Source organism: Sturnira hondurensis, unplaced genomic scaffold, assembly GCF_014824575.4.
Source record: "Sturnira hondurensis isolate 20B ecotype Veracruz unplaced genomic scaffold, ASM1482457v3 Scaffold0004089, whole genome shotgun sequence".
Classification (NCBI taxonomy): domain Eukaryota; kingdom Metazoa; phylum Chordata; class Mammalia; order Chiroptera; family Phyllostomidae; genus Sturnira; species Sturnira hondurensis.
Genome location: NW_028076720.1, coordinates 508,922 through 527,088, shown reverse-complemented (window position 1 = coordinate 527,088; position 18,167 = coordinate 508,922). Strand labels below are relative to the sequence as shown.

General features: G+C 54.2%; 1 protein-coding gene across 1 annotated transcript; it reads left to right on the top strand.

Moving 5' to 3' along the window:
• Window positions 1-340: 340 nt before the first annotated feature.
• Window positions 341-16,884, top strand: KCTD5 (potassium channel tetramerization domain containing 5). The gene is made up of 6 exons (XM_037043454.1): window positions 341-367; window positions 1,459-1,567; window positions 3,692-3,783; window positions 5,764-5,859; window positions 8,888-9,013; window positions 15,498-16,884. The coding sequence occupies exons 1-6, from the start codon at window positions 341-343 to the stop codon at window positions 15,525-15,527; spliced, it is 480 nt and encodes a 159-aa protein (XP_036899349.1). The 3' UTR covers window positions 15,528-16,884.
• The last annotated feature ends 1,283 nt before the right edge of the window (window positions 16,885-18,167 follow it).

Below are 18,167 nucleotides of genomic sequence, written 5' to 3'. Positions count from 1 at the left end.
ATGTCTAGCCCACAGGTCTGCAGTATTCTGGCAACATCGGACCCATTGCCTTGGGTGGATTTCAGTCCCTGTCACGCCCCCCATGCCTATGTGACTTGTTTGCCATAGATTCCCCCACGTTTGTTACTCTGTACTGCCTCCATGGGGTCTACTTTGGTGGTGTCATTATATGGGGACTGTATCTACCTCCCCTGGCCACGGATGCATCAGCCAGAAGTGCTATGGTTGGAACTGACTCTGAAGACCCTCTGTGGGTGGTGAGGGGTCCCTGATTGTCAGAAAGGCCCCCAGTGCTGGAGTGTAGGAGGAACGCCCTCTGATGGTCTGTTCTGTAGACAGCATGGACTCCGTGGCCACTGTCCAGCAGGTGAGGCGCCCTTCGTGGTCAGCAGTCACTGGGAACCTCTAGGGGAAATGAGGTTCTGTTACATGTGCCACTGACCTGGACCATCATTACTGATGCCCCACCTACATACTCGCCTAGGGAGGTAGCCCAAAATGAGGACAAGTCCTGGCCACAGAGGCCATGTTTTGGTGTCCTTCAGAATCAGACCAGGTAGTGTCACCCCTACCTTTAAGAGCTTGCCATGAAGGAGAGTCTGTTAGTGACTGTGGGACCATTTCTAAAATGAAAAAGAATCAGCCTTTTCCTAGAACTCTTTGGAGCTGTGAGGAAAGAGGCCCCATACATAATCACCTTGCCTCACAGTGAATAAAGGAAGGTTATCTTGTTACAAAACATAATTTAAACTTGGCTTAGACCTCTTATGGCTGGTGTGGCTAAGTTGGTTGGAGTGTCATCCTGTAACTAAAAGGCTGAGTGTTCATTTCCTAGTCAAGGCACATGCCTGTTGCAGGTTCGATCCCTGGTCAGGGTGTATACAGAAGGCAATCAATTGCTTTTTTTCACATTGATCTTTCTCTTTCCCTTCCTTTCTAAAAAGCAATGTTAAAAAAAAAAGTTCTTGGATAAGGATTAAAAAAAAGAAAGCCCTGGCCAATGTCAGTTGGTTGCTCATCATCCTGCGGAATAAAAGTTTACTGGTTTAATTCCGGGTCGTGGCACGTGCCTGGGTCGCAGGTTTGGTTCCCAGTCTAGGCACATATGAGAGGCAGCTGATCAACATTTCTCTCTCACATTGATGTTTTTCTCCCTCTCTTTTTTGTTCCCTGCCCCTCTCTCTAAAAATAAATAAATGAAATCTTCAAACAAACAAACAAACAAAATTTGGCATAGACCTGAAATGGTGACAGGTCAGGGCTGGAGGCTGTGGATAGCAGGAGGCAGAGAGTACCACTTGGGGATTCCCTAAAGTGCTATGAACATCGATCTGGTTGTGGGTTAAAGAGACACCTCAAATGCCTCCAAACACCTTTCAAATGTGACCTGGCCAGGAGTCAGCTGTGGGACTGCTGCTTTCTTGTCCAGGATTCACGTTGGTGCTTTGTTCTTTGTAGGATGAAACAGGTGCCTATTTAATCGACAGAGATCCCACCTATTTTGGGCCTGTGCTGAATTACCTGAGACATGGAAAGCTGGTCATTAATAAAGACCTCGCAGAAGAAGGTGAGTTGACGGCAGGATCTGGTGAAGGTGCCAGCTGGACCCCTCTGGGCCTGGCCACCTCATGGAGCAGGCTCTGTGCACTGGAGCCAGGCTGGCATCCAAGTGCCCTGCCCCTTGCAGAGGTTCTAGTGCCCAAGTCCCCTCACTTGCCCCCCAAACATGTCCCATGATACAGCAGACTTCAGAGAGGTGAGAGGGTTGATGGGCACATCCTGTTTGCCTTCTCTCCTCCAAGAAACAAAGGCTCACGAGAGCTAGGCTGGCCCATCAGGACTGCAGTCGCAGCAGGGCCTGGGGACTTGGGGCCAGGCCCCTGCAACTCTACTCCTGGGCTGTGGGCAGGTCTACGGGCTACCTCTTTCAGGTGTCTAGTGAGGAATGAGTGTGGGGGCTTCTCCCTTGGAAGACCACCCATTGTCACATGCACTTTGACTAAAACAGTCTGAGGGCCGTGTGTAAGGGACGTGCTCACTCTGAAAGTCTCTCAGGTGTCCCTCAGAGTCCCTGGGCCTGCTCTGTTCCAGGGCACTACTGTGCCATCGTCTCTTGAGTTCTATCTGCAGTCTCAAATGCTGTACTATGTTCTGATTCTGGTCACAAGGGGCAGGGATGCCAGGCACAGCCCTGTGGGTACCAGATCTGAGGCTGATGTCTGCATGCTCTGGCGTGGGCTTGGTCCCAAGCACCAGGGAGGTCTGGAGAGGCTCAGGACACTCACTCAGAGTGGGCTCTGGCTCCTCTGCTCTGCTTTCACCCTGGAGTGACTGCCAGTACTGGACTGTGTCCTTCAGCTCTCATCATGTCTTACTTTATGTCTTTTCTGGATCCCTGGACTCCTTTTTTCTTGCGCACACACGTGTTTGGTTTGGGACACCATTTGTGTTGTGTGTGGGCATCTGTATAGTTCAAAGCTGAACTTCACAGCCTTTTCCCAATGTGATTTGCTTAGGAAGGGGTACTTGATGTGACCAAGCCCTGTCACTTGGCCCTGCGTGCCTCCCTCCCTGTGGCTTCAGACAGTGTCATCAGGAGAAATGCCCATGTGAACACCATTTCCTGTTCTGCCCTTCAGACCATAGTGCATGGAGCATCCAGGTGAAAGAAAGGTGTGCCCTTTAGGCCCAAGCATTTGTCTTAAAGCTTCTGGTACTCATTTGCAATGCCCCTCAGTCCTCACTCATGGATCTGAAGGGAGAGGTTGACAGTGATCTCAGGTCATTCTGAGAAGTGACAATAGATGTGGCCTGTCTTTGGACAGCCCTGAAGAAAGACACCCTGCCCGAGAGGTTGCTGCCCGCTCCCACCCTCGCCCTCTGTTGCCTCACCTGGTGACCTTGTTAGGAGGCAGCTTGAGCGGGTCCAACAACTGGAGTTCACAGCTCTGAGCTTCTGGTGCTGCCAGTGGAGGGACTGTACCATGTGGAGTGAGCTTGAGCCAGGATGACCAGGCATGGCAGCAGAAGACACACTCTGAACCTTCTGGAATACCCATGAGGAATCCCTGAAGCAGAGCCCCTCCAATTTGTTCTTGGTTTCAAGTCCCTAAATAAGGTGCATTACAATGGCCATCTTTGGGAAGAATGGAATTCCTAAACTGGCCAGAGTCCCAGGGCAAGGAGCCACCCCCTCAACCAGCCAGTCAAATGTTCGAATAGGGAAACTGAGGTGTCAGGTGACTCAGACCTGCACGAGGCTGCTGGGCCAGGCCCAAGCCTTTTGTGGAGGGGAGGGAAGAGTTGGCCAGCCCAGAGCAGACAGATGTGGGCTGTGGAGGGACAGTGCTGTGTTTATCCCATGTGCCCAGCATGGAGTCCACAATCCACACTTGGGGACCTGCACGTAAACCAGCTGTTCTGTATGTGAGTTCTGCACCCAGCAAGTCACTTGAGGGGCATTCGTGCAGGAGTGTGTCGTAAACACACTGTTCTTCATTTGAGCTGTCTGCCCCAGTTCTGGTGAGCCGCACCAGGAGCCAGCAGTGTCTGCGTGGAGACTCTTGGGGTGTTAGGACCGGCCGAAGAGTCATTAGTGGTCCAGGCACAGGCCACAGGTTTACAACAGGGCTGAAATAAAATGTTTGTTCTTTGATTTGGTGACAACTATAGTTATTTTTCTCTATTCCAGGAGTGTTGGAAGAAGCAGAATTTTATAATATCACCTCATTAATAAAACTTGTAAAGGATAAAATTAGAGAACGAGACAGCAAAACATCACAGGTGAGACCATTGACTAGAAGCTTCTGCTCATAGGCGCATATGTATGACTCCTCCCCCTTCCCTTCTCACTGTCCAAGGGCAGCTGGTCAGCCTCCTTGTGAGGCTTTGGGATCTGGCTGTCCTATCTTGGTGACCATCTTCCTCTGTAATCATCCCAGCATCTAATGGCACTGTGGCAGGCATGAAGGGTGAATTCAGCTAGCCCCATCCAGCCTATCCTCAGGATGCCCCACTCCAGTGGGAAGGGACAGACAGCTGCTGGCGTAGAAAGTCAAGTCCAGTGAGGGTGAGGAGGTGGCAGGGGACAGACAGGAAGCCCCTGAGGGGAGTGAGTGTGGGCAGTCAGGTCACTAGAGTGCAAACGGCCTGTGGGCTGCACGCTTGCCCATTTGGAGGGCCTGTGTGTGGGAGGGGGGGAGAAGCAGGGAGCGCTGGTTTTGAGCTGGGGCAGATGCAGGGGTCCTACAAATTTATGTCGGTGCAGTGAGAACTCAGCTTTCTGGGAAAGAGGGCTTGTTGGTTCTCTTTGTGCCGCTTGTGTGCCTGGTAGTGCCAGAGCCAGCATAGCCACGCTGCCGCCCATTAGGTCAGCACTGTTTGAAGTGGCCTGGGTCCGGCACCTCTGAGAAGGGAGGCACCAAAGAATCTAAGGATTAGTCTTTGTTGATGTGCCAGCTCTGCTCTGAGAGCTGTCAGCGAGCCCACGTCCAGTGAGTTCAGCTCCTCGGGGAGGATGCCGTGAAGCTGACCATTCCTCAGAGCTGCCGTTAATATCCGGAGATTCTTGGTCCACTTAAAATCCTTTTGCACACCTCCCCTGGCTCCCAGGGGTGCCAGCAAACCCTGAGCCAGAGTTCTTGACCTTCATGAAGAGGCTCACTGACAGCCCTCGCAGAGTGGCTGCTCGGGGACCGGGCCTGGGAAGGGGCTTATTGCAGTGACAGCCTAGGAGGCTGGGACCACCGCCCTGATGGCCCCCAGCCCTCCTGTGGGAGCCAGTGGGGCTCAGACATGTCCACGAGCTTGCTGGTCCTCTGCAGACAGTTCACCTCCCCCTTCCAGCAGCCCCACTTGATGAGTCATGTGACCCAGGCTAGCACAGCCTGTGTCCTCACTCCCCCTTTGCATAGTGGCATAGTGGGGGCAGAAGAGACCCTTGTCACAGGGCCATCGTGGGGATTGGAGGGCCCAGGCTGGGTAGTATGCCAGTGTCACTCATAGTCTCACAAATGAAAGCAGTTTCTGGTTGTGACCCTGCCATTTGAGTGTCACTGGTAAGTCACTGCCTTAACATCAGAGAACAGCCTGGTGCTCCTGCAGCCCCTCTCCTATGGTGGCACACATGTTAGGTGTGGTGGCTGCCTTGTCCTGCTGCAGTAGCAGCTCCATGAGGTCAGGCTTCCCCAGGGGCTCCTGGTACCAGACCCCAGGCCTGGAATGGAGCTCAGGGAAGGTTGGGTGGCGGCTGGGTCAAAAGACACATCAATTTTTTGGAAGCCCTGTCAGTCCAAGGGAGGGCCCGTGTCTGAAAGCTTTGCTGGGCGCAGGGCCAGGTTGGTCCTGCATTGCTGTTAGGCCTCCCTGCCTGTCCTCCCCCAGCTGGTGGATTCAGGGACTTGGTGTGGCTCCCCGGTGGAACAGGTCCCTTGTGGGCGTCCTCGTGTGTTCACAGCTAGACACAGGTACTCTCGGCATTTCAGGAACATGACTCACTTTACTTTGGAATTTGGAAGTAGACATATATTTGGAGCAGACAAGGAAGCAGAAAACAGCAGCTGTTCTGGCCTGTTTGTTTTGTTTCAGCATATGTGTTTGGGGCTGCCTTAGGCATCGTGACCTGAGCCTGAGAAGTAGGAGGACACGTCAGCGTCACCAGGCCTCCTGTTGGGCTGTCCCAAGAATCCGCAACTTGAGCAAGATTGCTGGACTAGGGCAGGAGCAGCATGGGGCCCATCTCACCTGTGGCCCTTGTTCTTGCAGGTGCCGGTGAAGCACGTGTACCGTGTGCTTCAGTGTCAGGAGGAAGAGCTCACACAGATGGTGTCCACCATGTCTGATGGCTGGAAGTTTGAGCAGGTAAAGGCCCCTCTGCCACTCCCTCGCAGGCTCGGTTGGTGAGAGCCTGTTGATGACAGTGGTCCCACCTGGGTCCTTAGGGCTGCTGGCCCCAGGGACCAGTATGCAATGAGGCATCGGGCACTTGTGGATTCTGAAAATGTGGTTCACTGGCTGCCTGTTGCAGTGGTGTTTGGGTGGGGAGTGTGGGGCTGTTCTTAGAGCACCTCCCCACCTCCCACTTCCTCTCTATTGATTCTGCAGTTATTCTTCTTGCTCTGATCCATTCTTTTGAGGGGACTGTTCTCTGAGCTTCTGTCTGGCATCTAGTGTGTATGTGGTTCGCCTCCTGACCACATCCTGGCCTGGCCGGGCTTCCCTGTCTCACCTCATGTCTGCCCTGCCCCTCCTGTGCTGGCTGAGCAGACGGACCTCCGGCTCTTTCTGTGCTGGGGGTGGTGCATATGCCCTTCCTGGTGGGGCTGCTCTGTAGCCTTCAGCTCCTTTCTTGTCCTTGATTGGAAAGATGTTGCTCATGCATGTCAGCTTTCCTCCACTCTTGCCACAGGCTGGGACTGATGGGACAATGTGTGAGTCCTCTTCCCCGCCTGCCCTGCCTCCCAGCATCTCTATACACTGCCCTCATCCTGAGCAGCTGCACTTGGTGCCTGTGGCCTTGGAACAGTTAAGGGTATTCTCTGGGTGGCCAGCACTTTCCTACTAGTGTGTCATTGCTATCCCACTGTTTTAGGCAGAGACTCTGAGGTTTGGGCTTTGATACTGTTTGGCCCCCAACCCAGCTACTAGTTGTGAAAGGTGGATACTGGGGCTGTGACCCCAGCCCCAGGTAGTGAGTGCCCACCTCAGCAGGCCCCCTCTGGCCTCTGGGAGTTTCTTCTGTTGCTAGCTTCCACCAAGGGCAGGTTCTATCCACAGCGAGTGGTGCTCCCCAAAGAGAGAGTGGGAAATAACATCCCTCCTAATAAAGTTCACCCCTGTTCTTTGGGTATTGAAATAATGGATTACCTTGTAGAGCACTTGGAGTCCCCTTAAACTGTCACTAAACACAAGTGCAGTCAGCATGTGTGTCCCTCCCTCTACCCTGGGAGCAGCCACCAGGGCTGCTCTGTGTGTCCCTGTTCTGATGGCATTGCAGTTTGTCCTGCCCTGCCCTTGCCCTGAGGGGTCTAGGCAAGGGCCTGTGGTCTGCGTGTGTTTCTTGTGCTCTGACTTCGTCAGAGTCCCTCCAGAGACTCATGAAGGAATAGCAGTCTCCTGCTGGCCCTCATGTTGTCCCTTGGTGTGCTCCTGGACAAGGGCTAGAGAGGCAGGAGCTGCAATCACCAGTTCAGGATCAGTGAACTAAGTCACCCTCAGGTGGAGTGCAGCACCTCTCTGGCTCATGCTGGGAGGGAGAGAGTACCTCCTGCCTTTTGCATGGGCGTCTTCCCCCACACGACTAGCTTTGGGACTTTGTCCTTAGTTCTTCTGAGTAGATCCTAAATCCATTGAAAAGAGCTGGGTCCTCTCTTTTCAAGTCTTACGCCCTTTGCCTGGTTTCTCCCCTAAGGACATTGTTCATGCCAGCAAAATCCCAGAACCAGAGTCATGTTTTTGTTTAAAGAGAAATGCTTTACCCTCAGCAGGAGCTGGACCTGTTGCAGGGGACGTGGGGTCAAAGCCCAGGCTCAGCAAGGTGGCAGGACTGAACCCAGGGTCACCTAGTGGTCAGTGACAAGGGGAGAACGAGGTTCTAAGCAAGGTTCGGAAGAGGCTCACATGCTTTGTGAGAACATGCCTCCAGCAGACCCATTCATAAGCGACTGCACCCCAACTGCCCTGTCTGTGTCCAGGGCCAGGCACCACTGTGGTCCAAAGGTGACAGGGCCCATCTCCTGAGGGGCAGCTGTGAATCCAGAACAGACTTGCAGAAGCATGGGGAGAACGTGTCTGCCCCTTTTTGTATGGGCCCCCTGTGCTTTCTCCTCTTCTGGCCATGCTGGCCTCACCACTCCAAACGTCCCTCACCTGGCTGTGTGCACCACCTCCACCTCATCCTTCCCACGTGCTTGTACCCAGAGCTCCCTCCTGCATTTGGCCTCTCATAAGCAGAGATCCATACTTAGGGAGGCCAGAGATTGAGGGGCCTTCCAGGTGTTCATTGGCTTGATTATTATGCCATTGATGATCTAACTACAATTTAGTGTTTTTCTTCTAACTGTGCATTTAAAAGTACAGAAGCCCTTGGTGGCCCTGGGTAGGTGGGGCAGGCAGGCCAGTCCTCAGCCCCACATGGTTGTGGTGCTGACTGGGAAGCCCACGGAGATGGCTCACACAGCCTGATACTGGGGCGTATGGAAGCCACAGCTTCCCAGCATCCGTCTCTGCGATTCAGGCAGCTCTACCTCCTGTGGCCCTCCTCTGCCAGCCTTCCCTCCCACCACCGGAGTGTAGGAGTGTAGTCCTTCTCAGTCAATAGCCCCAGGGGAGTAAGGGTCTATCCTGGATTCTCCTGGGAAGGCCTGGTGGCCGTGGTGAGAAGCAGAATGTCTGGGAACTTGTCCTCGAGTGTGCATGTATGTGCACACACATATGTGTGCTCTGGGCCCATGTGAAGGGAGCAGCTGATGCTCTGGATGTCCCACTTCTGCCACCTGCCCGAGCAGACCAGCTCTGAGCACGATGCCCCCACCCTGCTATCCTCTGCACCCTATTTGGCATCATGCTCCCTTGTCCTTACGATCAGTCACATCTCGGGGGCCCAGAGAGCTGAAAGGAGCAGGCAGAGAACGCCTGTCTTGCATGAAGTGTACGTGTGTGGTGGTGGTGTGGGTGTGGATGTGCCTCAGTGTGGATGCGTTGGGACTTTATTTTCCTTAAGTTTATTAGAAAACTCTTGGCTGAAATCTGTCCCTTAATCTCTCCGAGTGTTGGCTGTCTCTGCCGTGGATTTTCGCAGGTTGGAGCTTCCTACGTTGGGGGTGGCCTGGTCCTGAGCCGGGTGTGTGCGTGGCTCTGCCCACATCACACCTGCCTTCTCTCCTCCCAGCTGGTCAGCATTGGCTCTTCCTACAACTATGGCAGTGAAGACCAGGCCGAGTTCCTCTGTGTGGTCTCCAAGGAGCTACACAACTCCCCGTATGGTACGACCAGCGAGCCCAGCGAGAAAGCCAAGGTGAGTGATTCTGGGCCAGTGGGCAGGCAGCAGCAGTGAGTACTCTGGCCTCTTGCCAGTAGAGGGGGTTTGTGAGGGTGGAGTACGCCCTTCGTAAGGTTGGGTTTGTCCTCAGAGCTTTATCATTTGCTGTTCTCACCACACTCCCAGCTGTGTGGGCTCCCTGGCGGCCCGCTCACCTGTGCTTCTTGTTTATCATCGCATAATTCTTGCAAGCGTGTCAGAAGCAGAGTCCTGTATGGAAGGACATATATTGTCCCACAGGATGTAGGGGGTGGATTAAGGGATCTTTGGGTGCAGCGTCCCCAGTAAGGTGAGCCCCTATGGCTTCTGCAGCCTATACCCTCTGTCAGCTCCCTCTTCTAATGGGCAGAACTGCTCCTGGAAGTGTTGTGGCTGTGCTTTTCAGTGATGCCAGCACTGTGGACTGCTTTCCTGGGGGTTTGGGACTAGGATTCTGCTGGGAGGGGTCCCTGAGTGGCACCTGCCTTGGCCACACCCACTGCTAATTGGGAGTCAAGTTTGGTTTGTATAGGGAGTGGATATATTAGAGTCCATGGAGTGTGTCGTTGGTCTGGTACGGGCTGGTCCTTCTGTAAACTGGCATCACTCCTGGGCACTGGTTCTTCGCTCTGTGGGGAGGGCAGTACAGCCAGGGCAAAAGTGGGACTGCTGTGTCATTTGCTTTCCAGCTAGCCTTGTGGCAGGGGGCAGTGGCTGGCCTTGCCCAGAGGCAGAAGATTCTAGTGGCATCTCCTCTGAGTGTATTTCTGAGGTTAGGGATTCCAGGACACGCAGAACCTAGCATTGGCCTGGGCTGTCTGTGCCTGGCAGGACCTCCAGGACTTTGAGGCAGATGGTGGCCAGACAGCCCTGCAACCAGCCCTGAAGAGGATTCAGGGCATCCTCGCGGCCTTCACAGAACCCAGGACAGGATAGTGTGAGGGCTGGTGCAGGTTCCTATGGGGCTGGGCAGCAGGCAGGCACGTGGGACATGAAGGAGTTGCAGGGCCAGCCCTGGGGTTGTGCTTCCTGCAGAATCTGGGGTGGAAGGCGACCCCACCTCCCTGCGATCCCCCAGCCTCCCAAGGAGGCACATCTCTCTCTAAGCAGTTGCAGGGCTCTTTTGTAAGCTTTTTATTTTTAGAAGCTTTTATTTCTGAACTTAAAAATTTGTCATAGCCAAGCTCCCAGGGCAGCTGCCCTAGCTCGTTTCCCTCAGGTGGCCTTTTCACTGCAGAAAAAAATGCTTCTGTGCTATGAGGGAACTCTAAACATGATCCCAAAGCCCTTTGCCATTGAAAATACAGGCCTGTTTCTCTCCCTAAAGCGCCTGGCTCTGAAGTGTGGTGGCCACAGTGAGTTCTAAGCAAGGGCAGTGGCAGGAGCTCCCCAGGATGAGGAGCACGGTCGGCTCCACTGGAAAGCCATGGAAAGCCATAGGGGCTAGGTTGAGGATGCTGCTTTGGGGACACCTGTGTGCAGCTTGATGGTCGCAGTGCTGCACGTTCTGAGGACAGTGGGTGTCCCTGCTGTGGATCTGCTCACCAGGTGAAGGCCTGCAGCACCTGATAGCCTCCCAGTGCTAACGGGTCAGCCTCCCTTGTCAAGGCGGAAGTGAGTGGAGAGAGCAGGTGGGGTGGGGCGGCTCAGCAGGGGAATGGTCCACACAGGAGCTGCTGAGTCCACCACCAGCTACAAGTTCAAGGACCTCCCAAAGCACTTTTTGATTCCATGGTTTGCTGGAAGGATTCACAGAACTCACCACTCTTAATGCTCATGGTTATGGTTTATCACAAGAAGAATAGAGCGAGGATTCCACACGCACCAGGGAGAGCGCATGGGAGCCATGCCAGATTCGGCTTCTTTGTGTGTGCTCCTCACAGAGTCAGGATGCAGGGCAGCATGAGCAGAACATTGCCTGCTAGGATGCTCCCTTAGCCTCTGAGTCCAGAGATTTTACTGGGCTTGGTCACACAGATATGATTGACCGATGGTTGATCACCCAGGTCCCTGCTGGTAGTCGCCAGCCCCCTGGCCAACTGATCCTGCCCCCCAACCCAACACTGTTAGACTATCCAGTGTGTCCTGGAAGTCATGATCTCCCAGGGGCCAGGGCAGAAGCCAGAGCTCAGTTTGGGCAAAGTTAAGTTCTTGACTATGAAGGGGGAAGAAAACCTGGCACTTGGGGAGTGCCAGGGCCTGGGGACGATGGGGCAAGGGAGATGCCTGAGCCCTGTGTTCCTCCATGGTGTGATCTGGGAGTGTGCGTTTGGGGCCTGGGTGCCCAAGATGAGGCTGTTCTGTGCTTCGCTGCAAAGTACAGCAGGTGTTCCTGACTCTGAGTGCCCACGGTCCCTGAGGTCTCTCTGGGCCACCTTTGCTCTGCAGCCTCCCTGCCTTGCCCTGCACTGACGGTGTCCTCTCTTCTTCTCTTCCTGTGCTGCGTGGTATGTGCTGAACCAGAGTGATGAGGAGGAGACGGGTCATGATGGGAATGACTCAGATTAAGTGTAAATGTCCTGGTGAGCTCTGCTGACCCTACAATGGAACCCATACCTTAGTCTCCTTGATCCAGCCCCTCCTCCACTGTCCCTGTCCCATGCATGTAGTTGACAGAACTTTCCACCCTAGATGCCAACTGTGTAGATCTATAGTAGAGCTGGCTTGTCTGGGAGTGAGGCCGTCTGTCTGTCCCCTGTAGGAAGCCTGTCTGGGTGGGCTCGGGGCCTTGGCTGGGTTGCTTGAGAACCCTGTGTGTCAGGCTTCCTTGCCATGGATGTCAGTGGGCAGGGACGGGGGCTTGTACTTCCTGGGGGTCGGGCCACCCCCAGCCCTCCAGCCTTCCCATCCTGGTGCTGACCGTGAGACTAGGAGGTGACAGGGCCGAAGAGCTGAGGCTGCGCTACGGAGGGTGGATGCCGGCCCCGAAGTACCCATGCTCCCCAGGGCCTTGGGCGAGGGCTGCTGGTGGAGAGTCTGTGTGGGTCCTCCTTCTGTTAGCCTCCTTCTCCCCCAGGTGCTCCTAGCTTCCCTGTCACCTCCTAGTCTTGCCTCATTGCCTGAGCTGATTCCAGGACTTGACTGCTGTTTTCCCCTCCCAGGAACCACCTCGCCTACTCCCTGTCTTGCATACAGGGAGTTAAGGCCCAGAGAGGGCAGGGCGCAGTTTGGTAAGCCCAGCACCATTCTGGCCCCCCCCCCTGCCCCATGGGCTGAGCCTTGCAAACTGGGACTCTCAACCTCAGCCCTGGGAAGAGCTCAGAAAGGCACAAGGCACTGAAAAACCAACCTCCAGCTGTGGGGAGTGTGGGCTGGGGACTTTTTTACACTTTAAGTGGTTGGGATTTGGGGAGGGAGGGTCATTATGTAAGTACATAACATCCTCAGTTTTACCCTTTGACCCACCAATCCTAAAATATGTACTTACTATTTGACCCTTGAAGAAAATGTTTGCTGGGCATGGGTCTGGACCAGCCGCAAGAGCCCGAGGACAGGCAGCAGGAGCTCCATCTGTTCTTTTAATCTCTCTAGTGGCCGTGTTAAATAAGCAGACATGTGGAATTTATGCTAATAATCTTTCTTAATCCACTACATGCAAAAGTATTGTCATTACAACCTGAAAAGTAATTGAGACACTTGACACTTCTTAGCAGTCTCTGAGATCAGGCATGTATTTGCATCTGTGGTCCTTCTGGGCTGGGGTGGCCACAACTTAGTCATCTCAGTAGCATGTGGGCAGCAGGCCCTTGACTTTGGCCTGCCCCGATGGTGACCAGTGCTAGAAACTGTGATAGGAGCCAGCTGAGCATTGGGGGAGCCTGCGTGAGTGTGGGGGACCTGTACCTGCTAGTTGGCTGTGGGGTGCTGGCACTGGGCCAGCATCTGAGAGAGACGGGGGCTTCTTTCAGCCCCCCCTTTCCAATTACTGACTTTGTATCTGCTGGCCAGAGCTGCTGTTGTGGCCCTCATTCAGATCTGGGCTACGGGAGGGGCGAGTGTGGGCTGATCACAGAACAGCCTGGAGCTGCCCTGGCCTCCAGGTCTGCCGGTGGGTGGTGCTGCTTGTGGTGTGTGGCCTGCCCTTGGCCCTGAAGGAGGTGGCCCAGGCGAGAGCTCTGTCCAGGACAGATGGCACTGTGACTCTCACAGGTCCTGGGAGGGATCTTCTGTTCATGTTAAAAGACAGTTGTTGGGCCCTGGCTGGTGTAGCTCAGTGGATTGAGCACCAGCCTGTGAACCAAAGGATCTCGGTTTGATTCCCAGTCAGGGCACATGCCTGGGTTTCAGGCCAGTTCCCAGCAGGGGACCAATGAGAGGCAACCATACATTGATAGTTCTCTCCCTCTCTCCTTCCCCCTCTAAAGATAAATCCATAAAATCTTTTTTTAAAAAAAGATTGTTGTTGGGATTCTGCTCTGGTAAGGTGGCCTCTTCTGTGTTATCTTGTTCCCATGCCATGTTATGGTTGTGTGGACCTTACTGTTTTCGCCACTTAGTCCTGCGAGCTCAGAAACTCTTCTCCTGGACTCCCACAAAGTGAAGGCAGCTTCATGGGCCCCCATGTGCCTTAGCTTTCTTTGTAAACAGCAAAGATAAGGGGCCAGCAGAACCCCCTGCCCTGGGACTGGGACTAGCACCTTGTGGGCAGAAGGGAACCACAGGGGCTGACAGCACCTCCGGGGCTTTCCCAGTGACTGAATCTAGGGACTTGCCCTTGTCTGGCCTGTGGAGGGGCGTACAGTCTGGGGCTCTGCTCTCCCAGCACAGTGGAAGGGGCGCCTCGCCTTGCAGGGACTATAGCTTGGGCTGTCTGAGTAGCCCCAGAGCTCTCAGAGACTCAGGGGCACAGGGCTGTGGACCAGGAGGGGTGTGAGGGTGTCAGGGGACAGCTGGAACAACTCTCAAGAACTTGTGCCTTCTCTTGAGTCACTTGGATGAACCCTAGGTGACTGTGAGGGATGGCCACCCTGTGTGGGCAGCCACCCTGGCTGGTGAGTAGGGGGCCAGCAGGATACTTGCTATGAGCTTGAGATCATCAGCAGCTGCCTGCAGGGCCTTGGTGGGAGGCAGTGTCTCTGGCCAGAGCATCAGTGTGGGTCTGGGCCTCGCACAAACAGGGCTGGCTCCCTTCCAAGGCATATCCCCATGTTGCACCTGGGCATACAGTATCCTCAAAGCCATATCTCTCAGCTCTGAAATTCAAGTGCAGAAAGCTCCAGGGCACCTTGTTCTCTTTCACTGCTGATGGGCTCCCAAGGAGGGTAATCTTTCAGTATTGGGCTTGGCTAGGGTGGGACATATGGCCTCTCTGCCCAGGTTACCTGATGCTTAGTATCAAAATAGCATTATTTGCCAGTTCTGAAGCCCCCCCCCTCCCTCTGGGGGCACAAGGTCCCACTGCGTCCACCTGACCTGTGTAGGGTTTGACTCCGTGGGCCTTTGCCGGTGCACATGCCGGTCCCCAGGTGGCTCCAGGCCTTTAGGAGCTCCCCAGTCTGGTTTGGAGGTGGGAGGAGTACACAGATGATGCCAGTGGTGAGAGAAGGGCTAGGGTCAGGTGGAAGGGCTAGGGTCAGGTGGCAGAGATGCCAAGGAAGAGTGGGAGGGAGAGGGGTGGCAGGCTTTTCTGAGCGGGCAGTGGGGTCAGGTATGTGTTCCAGAGAGTCCTGTCTGGCTGCAGCTAGGAGGGAGCTGGTACTTTGAAGTGGGCAGTCTAGCCACAGGGACACCAAGCTCTGTGCAGTGAGACCTGAGCTCAGGCAGGCAGCGTGCGGTGAGCTGGTGGGTGTGGGTGGAGGGTAATGGGGCAGTCCTGGGAGCCTAGGGTTCTGGATAGTGTGATTCTGGGTTCCGGGGTGGAGGAGACATGGCTTGCAATGGGGCACGAAAGAAGGAAGAGTGGCAGATTGGGGAGGGGACCTCTGGAATCTTGGGGGCCCTAGTTGTACTTATGTGTCTGCAGCCTAGGATCAAATTAGGCTGCAGAGGGATTTGGGAGTCAGTGCTTGTCAGGTGGGCAATTAACGCCCCTGGGTGGGCTCTGGCACCCTTCAGAGGGGAGCAGAAGGTGCCATTGAGGTAGATGCTGCTGGCAGTCCCTGGAACCTGATAAGGAGCTGTACCCCCTCTGGCTGTGCCTGTGTGTTTCAGGACTTTTGGAGGAAGCTCAGGGAGGTACCCGGTGGAGATGGGGGTGTGTGCCTTTCTAATGTCAGGTTGGATGGAGAATGTGGAGAGTCGAAGGGCCAGCCCCTTGTGTAAACCAGGAGATATGGGAGGCAGCGCTGCATGGTGAGGGTCACCTGGGCTGCTCCCCAGCCTGTTCACAGACCCCAGCTCTGGTGCTGGCTTCCTCAGGCCCCTCTGCTGAGCCATCAGCAGGCTCAGCTCCCTGGAGCAGGGCCCTTGGCTCCAAGGTTGCATAGCTCCCGCTTCCCTGTGCAAGACTTGAGTTCTCATTCTCTGCACTTGACATTTTCAGATTTTGCAAGAACGAGGTTCAAGGATGTGAGGAACACAGTGTTGACAGCTGAAGAAACATTTTACTTTTTCCAAGATGCAACGAACTGCCATGTTGAGGAAGCTCGGCCGTGAGAAGAAACCTGCTTTTAACAATTTCTATAGAGATCTGGGTGTGAATCCTTTTTTGCCTCTGATGTGGGTGGTGAGAGACGTGACCAGCTGTCTAAGGCCAGGCATCCCCCACTAGGAGGAATCGCACCGGCCAGGAGGGCATTCCTGTAGGGGCCTCCTCTGGTTTTTCCAAGCGCCACACTGGCCTGAGGCAGGATGCTCTTGACTGACCCCTTTAATCACCGGAGACCATTTAAAGGATAGCGTTCTTGGTGCTACATAAACTGTCTGTAATGGGTCCGGGGCCTTGCCGGTAGGAATCGGACGCAGTGTGGTGGCCCTGGGCCCTGGGCAGCTGCTGGTCACCCACACCACACCAAGCCCTGGTTCTTGGGTCAGAGTCATGCTCAGGTGTGGCTGGTTGATGGTTTCTCACAGTCTTGAGCAGCTTTTGACAGAGTGGCCTCCATGTGTTCACTACTTGCCAGGCCCCTACTCTAAGGCTGGGCCTTCTCCGGAGCCTTGCTCCCCTGGCCTGACCTGGCCTAACCTGGCTGGAACAGTCAAGGCTTCTCCACTTGTATTTTCTAGGCGAGAGACTTCCGAATCTCTTATTTCTTGGTGTGGATAGATGTTCCCAATGTTTTTACTTTCTAGAAATGCCTAAAAGTGTTGCTGCATTTTGGATTGATCTGTTAAGTCACTTAAAGGGAGGTGGAAATTGCATCTTGTTCATCCCACCCACGGTTCATGAGGACCCTGGCGCTCAGCAGCACATTGTCTTGCCCGGGCGGAGGTGTGAGTGGGAGGCCTGTCCGACTGGCTGCTGGAGCTGAAACTCCAGGTCACACTGAAAATCGGATGTTTACAGCGCATCACAAATATTTCTCTTTCTTGCCGGCTGTTTCATTTTCTTTGTATAACTATGCAGTTCTCTGACATTTCTGGGATATTTGAGGCTTCACCTGTGGGCTCTGCCCACCTGACGTGACATCAGAGCTACCAGGATCCCTCGGAAACCCACTGTTCACATGCTTTGAGAACAGACCTTTCTGAGCTGGTTATGGGGACTGCAAGATTCTGGGGGGCCTGGCTCGGACAAGCAACTCTCCGTTTCCTGCCCTTGGGCCTCCCAGGGGAGCTGTGCGCACTGGCACTGGGCTGCTGACACGTCGGGCACGGGCTCTGACACGTCCGGTTTCAAATGCTTCCGGAGGCATCTCACCTGTGCCCTCTTCTCCTTTGCCAATAAATAACCTGATTAACCAAGTTCTTCAGCACCTAGGACTTACCTACTCCTTTGTGTAAGGCCTGTTGTATGTTGTCCAATGTTTGGCTTCAGCCATTTACAGCATCCTTTCTGTGGGGTGCATTTCGCTCTTGGTGACCTGTCCTCACAGGGCATTGGGCAGAGGGCAGCCCTTGCTGGCCTCCAGGTGTTCCTGTGAGGCGCTACGTTGCTTATTGTCATTTAATTTGTGACCTTGACATTTTAGATAGGCTTTTTTTTTAATTTAAAGATATTAAGACTTAATTCACTAAAATTTATTCTAAGGGGATATTTATACTTTTATACTTTTTTAGGTATCTGTATTTTATCAGCTTACAGTTTAATGCCTAAGTTTCCCCTGGAAATAGCAAATAAAATTGTGTATTTATGAATGAGCAGAGCAACTATTAGTGTCTTAAAATGCACGGAAAAGCTCTTGACGACAACTGGACAGAGTCGGCGGCCAGGGTGGAGCTGGCCCCCCACCTGTCTGTCACTGTTCAGGGAGGCTGGCTGGGGTTTAGCACAGCACATACTCAGGGACCAGGAGGTCATCTCTGAGTGACTTTGTGAAGTACCAGTGCCTCATCAAGTTAAGTGTGTCCACCTATTTTGTCTCTTACTCTGGCCAGAAGCATCTACTTCAAGTTCCTCCAAGCTCCCCAGCCCATTCCTCTCCCGACTCCTGCCCCTGCCCCCCATAGTCACTCTGGCTCCCACTGGTGGCTTCTGTTCTGCAGCTCCTGGAATGCTCTCCGAGCTTCAGGGAAATTTCTGTCCCCTTGTCCCCTGGAGAGCTCTGGCTCCCTGAGGCTGGCTAGGATGTCCTTGACCCCAACATGCTGGAAATCTTGGGTTTTCCAAACTTCTGGTCTCTCAGAATGTCTCTCCTGTTTCCAGGTGCGTGGCCAGCTTGGCCAGGAGTCCTGGGGTCCTGGGAGGAGACCTGTGCTGCCTGCCCAGGCGGGGGGTGGGAATGGCCTGCCTGGGGGCGGGGCTCCTCAGCACTTGGTGTGCGGCTGAGAGCACACAGGGAAGGATTCCCAAGTTCTACTCTGAGGAGTTTGCTTTCTGGACAGATCAAACTTGGCATCACCCACCTCCCTGATGCCAACAACGAACCTGGACATGCCTCTGGTTCCTGCTGCCAGGTGGGTACTTGGGAGGGGTTCCAGAGTATCTCGGGTTTCCCCGTCAGAGCCCTGATTCTGTCTTGTGTTCGAGCAAAGGACTGAAAAGGAGACAGCCATCTAATCTGTGTCCCAAGGTCGAGGAGGGAGCCCTACCCCTTGGACCTTGCCCTCCAGG

What these genes read in the sequence shown, in the direction of transcription:
- KCTD5 (XM_037043454.1), top strand. Translation starts at nt 341, where the DNA reads ATGGACTCCGTGGCCACTGTCCAGCAG. An exon ending in TAAAGACCTCGCAGAAGAAG is followed by an intron (nt 1,568 to 3,691) that starts GTGAGTTGACGG and finishes TCTCTATTCCAG; the next exon opens with GAGTGTTGGAAGAAGCAGAA. An exon ending in GAGACAGCAAAACATCACAG is followed by an intron (nt 3,784 to 5,763) that starts GTGAGACCATTG and finishes TTGTTCTTGCAG; the next exon opens with GTGCCGGTGAAGCACGTGTA.